This window comes from Pyrus communis, chromosome 11 (assembly GCF_041283825.1).
Source record: "Pyrus communis isolate YQ-2024b chromosome 11, ASM4128382v1, whole genome shotgun sequence".
In the NCBI taxonomy this organism is placed as follows: Eukaryota; Viridiplantae; Streptophyta; class Magnoliopsida; order Rosales; family Rosaceae; genus Pyrus; species Pyrus communis.
In genome coordinates, this window is record NC_142575.1 from 933927 (window position 1) to 942301 (window position 8375).

The 8375-nt window shown below is 38.0% G+C and overlaps 1 protein-coding gene across 3 annotated transcripts; it reads left to right on the plus strand.

The window, feature by feature from the left end:
• Nucleotides 1-980: 980 nt before the first annotated feature.
• LOC137743255 (putative E3 ubiquitin-protein ligase LIN) lies at nucleotides 981-7859 on the plus strand. Of its 3 annotated transcripts, XM_088679239.1 has the most exons (10): nucleotides 981-1117; nucleotides 2248-2382; nucleotides 2527-3992; nucleotides 4300-4602; nucleotides 4687-4714; nucleotides 4802-5444; nucleotides 5796-5940; nucleotides 6521-6781; nucleotides 6917-7226; nucleotides 7452-7859. In XM_088679239.1, exons 2-10 carry the CDS (start codon nucleotides 2292-2294, stop codon nucleotides 7568-7570), a joined length of 3366 nt encoding a protein of 1121 aa, XP_088535365.1. In that variant the 5' UTR covers nucleotides 981-1117; nucleotides 2248-2291; the 3' UTR covers nucleotides 7571-7859. The 3 variants fall into 3 exon arrangements, with proteins under 3 accessions (XP_088535365.1, XP_088535363.1, XP_088535364.1); XM_088679237.1 differs by having other exon boundaries at nucleotides 2248-3992; XM_088679238.1 differs by having other exon boundaries at nucleotides 2248-3992; nucleotides 4300-4596; nucleotides 7452-7819.
• Nucleotides 7860-8375: the final 516 nt, after the last annotated feature.

Sequence of the window (8375 nt, forward strand, 5' to 3'; positions counted from 1 at the left end):
GTCGTACTACTTAATCTCTGTTAATTTTTAATAAATTAGAGTTTAAGTGGTGACATGTGTCAAAAAAAAAAAAATGAAGGAGGAGACACATAAGGGACACCATTTTGGGGACAGTAGACCTGCTGACATCCTTCGGCTAAGGTCCCTTGGGCCTCTTTTTGATGTGGGCTGCTAGTTGATGGAAGGGAAAGTCTCTATCGTCAATAGTGTTGAAGTTATGTTTTTCTTGTTATCGTGTATTACATATGGAGGGAACGAAACAACCGTATATTCAATCACTTGTTTCAACATGTTGCCGTGATTCTCAACTCAATTAAATCCACTATTAGACTAAGCAAAGATTATTGAAAGAAAATACAAGTTATTGGGATTAACTTGGTCATTTCAAGTCCAAACATATTAGTTTTTAATCTAAAAGATATTTCTCTTCTTAACTCTAAAAGATGTCTGAAGTTTCTATCTACACTCGGCTATTGCTTAAAGAAGACCTGCGAGCAAAATCGAACATAGAATTTCGAAGGCAAGAATAAATGTTCTTGATGAGTCACAAACTCCATGTACTTTTTTTTGTGTAGATGTTGATTGAAACCAATGATCAATAAGTGACTAAGTACGAGAGGGCGGCAGTTGAAAGAGTTTGAAAACATCAGTTAGCCTGCAGATACATAGTTGTGTTGAAAGAGTCACCACACACACACCTCATACTCTCTCTCTCTCTCTCTCTCTCTCTCATATCTGTCAGCTTCCATATGTCAGCCTCCTCTGATTGATTGCCTCGTTGTATATTGCTCTAATTCTCCATCACTATCTTCTCTCCTTTTCTTTTTGTTTTTTACTCTGTCTTGCAGTCCTAGTTTTTCTTTAACCAGCATCTCTTTCATTCCCTCCTCCCTCTTCCTTCTTCAGATTCCCTCCATCCTCTTCGTCTTCCTCGTCAAACATCGAAAACCATACCTTTTTCTTCTTCTTGGATTGTATTCCTCCTGTGCCAGTTGCCAACTGACAGGAGTTTTGAGTTGCAGGCATTCAATAGTTAATGTGCTATTTGGCATTTCAGCAACTGGGTTTTGCCTGAAGTTTCCGGGATTGCCCTGAGTTCGCCGAAAAGAGCTTTGAGGTGAGAAAAATTATGTCTTTACAGAATTTATGATGGTCCGTTTGATAATTATTTCGCTTCCACTAGGCTTTACGCGCTTTTTGGCTTTTAAATGGTTAGTAAAGGGAGTTGACGAGTTTTGCGTTTTAACTTTTAAGCATATCACATGGTTTTAAGTTGCACAGTTTCTGTTATGGTTTTTCTTAAAATCTTACCACAATCCACCTCCATCTGTTTACAATTTGCTTGATGTTGTAGTTTATGATTCAAATGTCTTTGTACTAGAATATATAAGGGCCCATTTGATAAGCATTTCGTTGCACGAAGCTGATTGTGCTTTTGGACTGACCGAAAACACGAATGTGTTCACAATTTGATTACTTTCATAGTTTATGATTCCAGATTTCCAGTTTTGGTTCATGAGGGTGGGAAAGTCTTGTGCCTTTGAGTACGAGGCTCTGTGTTGTGGGACGGAATGTAAGTTTAATGGGCTTAATTGTGGCAACGGTCCTTGAATTATAAACTTATAGTCCGCGTTGCAGTCCTAGTCCTTTTCGTCAACTGCATCAATTTTCCTGTCGTAGTTTACGAGTGCAAATATCCAATTCTGATTCCTGATGGGAGGAAAATTTTCTGTAAATTAGATTATTGCTTCCAAATAATGCTTTATTTTTGTCTCGGGTTCAATTCATATTCCAATTTTTATGGTTTCTGAGTGAAGGAAATTGAATCATGTCTTCAAGCTTAATGAATCCCAACATTACAAGTTTTCTATCTTTTACGAAATGAAATTTGATCCCATTGGATGAATAGCCTCTTAATTACTGTTCATTTTTCACCATTATTTGAAGAAAAAGATTTTTAACTTGCGTTGTGATCTGTAGGATTTTAAGAAACAAACATAGTTTACACGACTAGACGAACGAGATCATAGTTTGTTCTACATATGTTTCGAATTATTTGTAGCAACCCATTGATCAAAATTTACATCCAATTGAGGGGAAATTTGAAGAGGATATTGTGCTTTTGTGCTTTCTTGAAGTATAGTTTGTACTGCTTTTAACTTGCTTGTATTTTATTACATGGTTTTGTATCTTAAGATTCAGCTTCTACCGTTAAACTTGGTTTTTCGTTCTTTGCATATGATTCAGTGTAAGGAAAAGGATTTGGTATCAGCAGTTCAGCACAAACACAAATGGCGTCGTCTTTGCAGGATCTTTTAGCAGAAGATGGATTTAGGGGAAAAAAATTGTTGAGCAAATCAAAGGCTTCCTCCTTCCACTCAGGTTCAACTTCGCGTCATTTGGCTAATTCAGATCCACACAAGAGACGTTCCATGTCAGGGGATAGAATTAGGACAGAGAAAACAAGGTCTGATGTGTCTCGGTTTGCTGTGAATAATTATCTTCCAACGGGTGATGGTGTTGCAGGTAGGAGACCATCCGTTGATGGAGGATCAAAGAAAGAAGTTAGGGATGGACTCAGAGAAACAGGTGCTACTAGGTTGAGGGAAGCTAGAAGTTTGAATAGAACTTTTCCGCGGAGTGTGCCACGAAATGAGATAGTTGAGGTTGAAGGTGAAGATTTTGAGAGATACAAGGATATATATTCGAACGAATTGTATAGCTCAGAAAATAGAAAGGATAAGTATTTGATCGGAAGTATAGAAGATGATGGACTTGAAGAGAGGTCAAAGAAGGACACGGTGTTTGATAGGAGGAATGGCCACAGTTCAAACAAATATGTTCCTGGACGTACGAGTTTTAGCGACAGCAATAGACAAAGCAGGAAACTTCCAGAGACCTCACATGACAGATCAAGGAGAGATTCATCATATGGCAAAACTTCGGAAGATGTTTGCGGACAAAGGCATGATAAAGTTTTACGGGGAGTTCCTGAACGTGCTCTTGATGAAATTGCCATCCAAGCCATTGTTTCCATTCTGAGTGGATGCATTAAGCAGTTTCTCAAAGATGAGAATTTCCGGCATGAACTCAGAGACAAATGTATCTCCTTCCTAAACTTTGTTGATCCGGAAGAAGGGAATGCTGAGAGCAGAATCATTGCCAGATTTGAACAGGCAATCGAAACAGTGGAAAAGGCTGCAGAGGAGTCAGCAAGCGAATGGGATTTAAAACGAGCTTCATTGCAGTTTAGTGTTATAACCGGGTTGAACAATGCCGATTTGACAGATGGATTGACAGCCGGAGTTCCTAATTACAAACTGTCAGCCTGTGCTCATCTCTATCTCAGTGTGGTGTACAAGTTACTGAACAAAGACCGTGTATCAGCAAAGCATCTTTTGCAAGTTTTTTGTGATACGCCCTTTCACGCACGAATGACATTGTTGCCTGAATTATGGGATCGACTATTTCTTCCACATTTGACACATTTAAAGACGTGGTATGATCAGGAAGCTGATTCAATAGCGGATAGACAAAACAAGCCGAGGAAGCTGAAGCTTTTAGGAAAAATGTACAATGAAATGTTGGATTCTGGGACTTACCAATTTGCCGTTTACTATAAGGACTGGCTCACCGAAGGAGTTGAATCTCCTCCCACTCCTGCTATCCATATCCCATCTGTAACATCTCTTCAGGAAGCTCAGCAGGGAAGTTCTGAAAGTCATTCTTCGGAAGCACCTAGTCCAGGCGGTCCACAGCTAATGGTCAGCAAAAAACTATACGATTCTGTGTTTAGCCGTGCAAGTAAACCTGATCCTAATCCTACCGAGGATGACGGAGAGAGGGAAAACTTGGATACTTGTACGAGAAGTTCTGATGGTTCATTTGTTGTGAAACAAATAACTCAGGACTCTGCCGAAACAGTTCAATATCAGTACCACGACACTGAAGATGATTACTCTAAGAGTGCACCGGGAGATGGATCCCTTTCTGTAAGTGACTTTTTTTGTTAATTAATTCTTTTTCTGAGCACATCTAGCAATATCTAGATTCAATAGACGTTTTTGTATTCTATGCTGGGACAATCTTATGAATAGCTTCTTTAGTAATTAGCACTGGTTTACTGCAATTAAGTTTTTATTTGCAATTTGATTCAACATAATAGTTTATCACACAAACACGAAGTATTGTACAGAATACAGTTAGCATCTTTGCAAGCTTTTATCGAGCTTTGATATTGTATCTGGTTATTTGTTGTCTGGCATATAAATTTATATGAGATTTTCGTTGTTCTGCTAGGTGTCATTGTCATGCTCAAAAACATTTTTGAAGGAAAATGGACTCTTCGCGACAGAAGAGCAAAAATGGGGTTATCATGGAGTGAGTGATCTATCAGAAAGCAACCTAAATCATCAGTTAGGTGACATGTCTGGAGAAAACTCAGAAGGCCCCCGTATGCTGGATGCACAGGAGAATAAGCTCACCCTCAAAATCCATGTAAACTCCGTTTTTGAACAGAAGCCCATGGAGGATTCCAGCAATCACAATTTATCTACTATATCGAATTTCAGTGAACCTTCGATTGCCAGTTCTATTGTAAACGTACTGCACCCTCTCTAAAATCTTTAACTTTGTAAAATGTCAGTTCTAGTTTATGATACTTAAGTTTTTTCTCTTCTTGTGCAGCCAATCAAAGCAAGGTCTTCGTTCGATGGTGAGTCAAAAGGAACGTCTGAGGTTTTATATAGTTTGGTAGTGCACATCTGGATCTGTTGCTCATATTTACATTTCCTTGGCACAGATTTACATGGAAATTATTTTGAAGAAGGAGTCACTTTCTCGGGCATTCCTCAGGACTTCATTTGCCCTCTAAATGGACGGTTGTTTGAAGATCCAGTGACCCTAGAGACGGGACAAACCTTTGAGCGTTTGGCCATCAAGACGTGGCTTGATCAGGGAAACAGAACATGTCCGGTGACAGGAAAAGCTTTGGAATGTCTAGTGTTGCCTCTTCCTAACTCTATCTTAAAGCGTGTGATTCGTAGTTGGAAATCTGAACATTGTCGGAAACTCTTAGCTTTTGCCTCTCATGTAGTGGGGACCTTGGTGAGAGATGTGTCCAGTCACTGCGACGAGACTGCTATTTCCGTGCTAGAGCAGCTTCTCACTTGTTTCAGCAATGAGGAAAGGACAGAAAATGCCAAGCACCTGATCTCTCTTGGAGGCTTGCAGTTTCTTCTTCAGCGGTTTCATTACGGAAAAGTTGAAGAGAAATCGCGTGCGGCAGCATTACTGTTGTGTTGCATAGAAGCAGATGCAGATTGTAGGAATCAAATAGCAAGAGACATTAACAAACAGTATGTTATGGAGATGCTCCAAAGCCAGCAATTTAAAATAAGAACAAATGCAGTGTTGTTGTTGACGGAATTGATTTGCCTCAAGAGGTGCGTAAAGTTTACTTATTCGTGAAAAAAGTTTCGTGGGAGTTGCACTACTTAATGAGCCTGTCAACATTCCCCATCATATCGTCTTTTTCATCTTCATTGATCGTGCGTGTGAGTGATTCATCATCGACTCTATGTCCCCGTGAGAACCTTGCCTCCGGAAATGTGCATAAACATACTGTTATAGGGTTATGTAGAAACAATATATACGTCACCTATTTTTCTTCTTGAAGCAAATGATAAATGTCTATTGAAAAATGAGGGACCGTATAACTGTAATTGTTAGTGATTAGTTTGGTATCTACTGGTATTTTCATCACTAATTCCATGTTGTTTTCTTTCCCATTGCAGGAAGAAAGACGTCACAACATTTCTCAGTGGCTTGCAGATTGAGGGGATGGTGGATACAATGGATGTTCTGCTTGCGTGTCTCCAGAGTTCTCCAGCCAACCACAGACCCCTGGTTGCCGTGCTTTTGTTGCACGTAGATCTTCTGGTATTCTCATTAAGCATAACTTTAAGAGTTTACAGAAACTTTTAATGGTTTCGTCCTAAATATCTTCCTTTATTCTTGATGCCATGCTACTTTGCTCGACCGTTTCTTGCATCAGCGATGCCACCTAAAATTAAAACGAAAGGCATCTATGCTGTATGAAAAGAGAATTTTCGACAACTTGATTCTTTTTACTTGGTGAATTGTAGTTTCTGATTTGTAGAAATAGTATTCCTACATGCTTAATGTTGTGAATGCTGGTAACGTTAGAAATTTAGTGATTGTTGCTCATGTAAATTCTGTATAATGTATCTGTATTCATGTGTTCTACGGACGCGCGGTTCAAAAGCACTGGTTGCTGCTGGGTGAGAGGTGAATAACTTCATTTAAATAAATAAATAAAATTTAAAAAAGAAAATCTGTTTTGGTTGCCGGTGGTGGCTTATCTGTATTTGATTGGTACTTTACATTTGATGATTCAGTAATATTTTGAAATTCCATTTCCGTTGTTAGAAGAAAACGTCTCCATCTTGATTCTGCATGATCAAAATGTATGTTTGGCTAAGACAACCATGCTTTACAGGTAGAGAGGAAGCTGTCGACGCCATTACACAGAGAAGAAGCTGTCGACGCCATTACAGAGGCTCTTGATTGCAGCCTAACTGATGAGAACGTCCAAAAGAATTGTTGCACAGCACTTCTTATCTTGGGAAGGTTTTTCTCTTGCTCCAGAAAATCATCACAAAGTTGGATCTTAAAGCAAGAAGATTGTAGTGGCAATTCTGAAGTGAATTCACTCGACAACGAAGAAGACATTTCACTAGCTGATGACATGTCTCCATTGGTACATTTTTATCCCCATACTCACTTATATCTCTAGCATCTCCAAAAATAATTTATTGTGTTCATTTTTCCTTCTAAATTGAGTGACAAGAAACTGAAAATTTATTATCAAATGTGTTAATGCTGCAATATATAGGATGAGGGAGAAAATTCCAGTGAAGATTGGTTGAGGAACTTGACAGTGTCACTACTCGGTTATGGAAAGCAGTCTTTTGTAGAAACCCTTTCAAAGTGTTTAGGATCCGAAAACTTGGAATTGATTAGAATGTGCCTAATCACCGTGGAATGGTTGAGCCGCGCACTTTCTTCATTGTCTGGTTCTGAGTTTCAGCTATCCGCCTTCTCATCTCTCATTTTTTCACTAAAACAATGTCTGAAGACCAGCGAGCAGGTTGAGCAGAAGATCCTTGCTTCAATGTCCATGCTCAACTTCAGCAAAATATCCGGTTAGCAACTTCAGCACAAACGTATTTTCCCTACATTTTACATAACAAATGAATAACAGACGGCGTTTAACATTAAATATATATTTAACCTACAAAGTTTCCATTTGTGAACTCAAAAGGATCTCAGCGGTGCATTATCAGACGGACGTGCACAATTGAGTTTCTATGATTTTACTAATGCGTGGATGATAAGTTTTAATTACTATATTTCCTTGTTTGTTGCAGAATGCAGGGTGCTTTTAAGAGAAAACACAGAAGACATTGCAGTTCCTCTAGAAAACCTTGCTGAAGTAACTTGGAGTGCAAAACTACTACATGACATTATTTCTGAAGAAAATCATTAATCTAGCACGAAAGACGTTTACCGGTATTATTCCTCTGTAATTTTCACAATTGTGCAGGCGTTTACGTTTTCTTGGAGCAAATCTGCAGCTTTCCTTCAGTCTTTGATTTGCCAGGGAATTTTTAGACTGCTATAGCGAGTGATGTATTGTAACTTCTGGTACAAGAAAACTTTGTGTATAAATGTTTTGTTATATAAACTTAATTGTAACTTTTGGTCATCCAAAGCAAGTTTGTACTTGTGAATTGTATATTTTAAGGGTTAATTAAGAACATAATTCGATCGATAAAGTGTCTTTGGACATATGATGTGTTCTTTTAACATCTTTAGTTGAATTTTAAAATTTTTTTGAAGTGAAAATAAAAAAAGAGAGATACAAACTGAATAAAATTAACAAAAAATTTGACAAATTTCACTGTGTTTTTCTTCACTGCTTTAGGAAATTCAATAATATATTATTGGAAGAAGAATGCAAGTTCATCTTAATTGAAATGATTATTTAGCCCTAACAAAGAAAATGATACATGGAAGTTAATAATAGTTTGGTACTCAATGATATATAGTTCGATAGATAATTACGGTCAAGTAGTAAATAATGGTATGAGTAGCGCGCCAACAGTATTAAACTAACAGTCTACAATACCAACAATTTAAACTATAACAGTCATTGCGCTCGCTATTTAAATTATACCAAACTTTCAATAATGTTGCGCACCAATTTTATTATAAGTCAGTTCATTTCTACATGAACAGTCTGCATTAGACAATTTAAATAACACTAAAACTTCTATACAACGGTGAATATG

Excerpts from the sequence above, each read along its gene's own strand:
- LOC137743255 (XM_088679237.1), top strand. The coding sequence starts at position 2,292 with ATGGCGTCGTCTTTGCAGGATCTTTTAGCAGAAGATGGATTTAGGGGA. Across the intron at positions 4,715-4,801 it reads AGCAAGGTCTTCGTTCGATG|ATTTACATGGAAATTATTTT; the intron begins GTGAGTCAAAAG and ends TCCTTGGCACAG. Across the intron at positions 6,782-6,916 it reads CTGATGACATGTCTCCATTG|GATGAGGGAGAAAATTCCAG; the intron begins GTACATTTTTAT and ends TGCAATATATAG.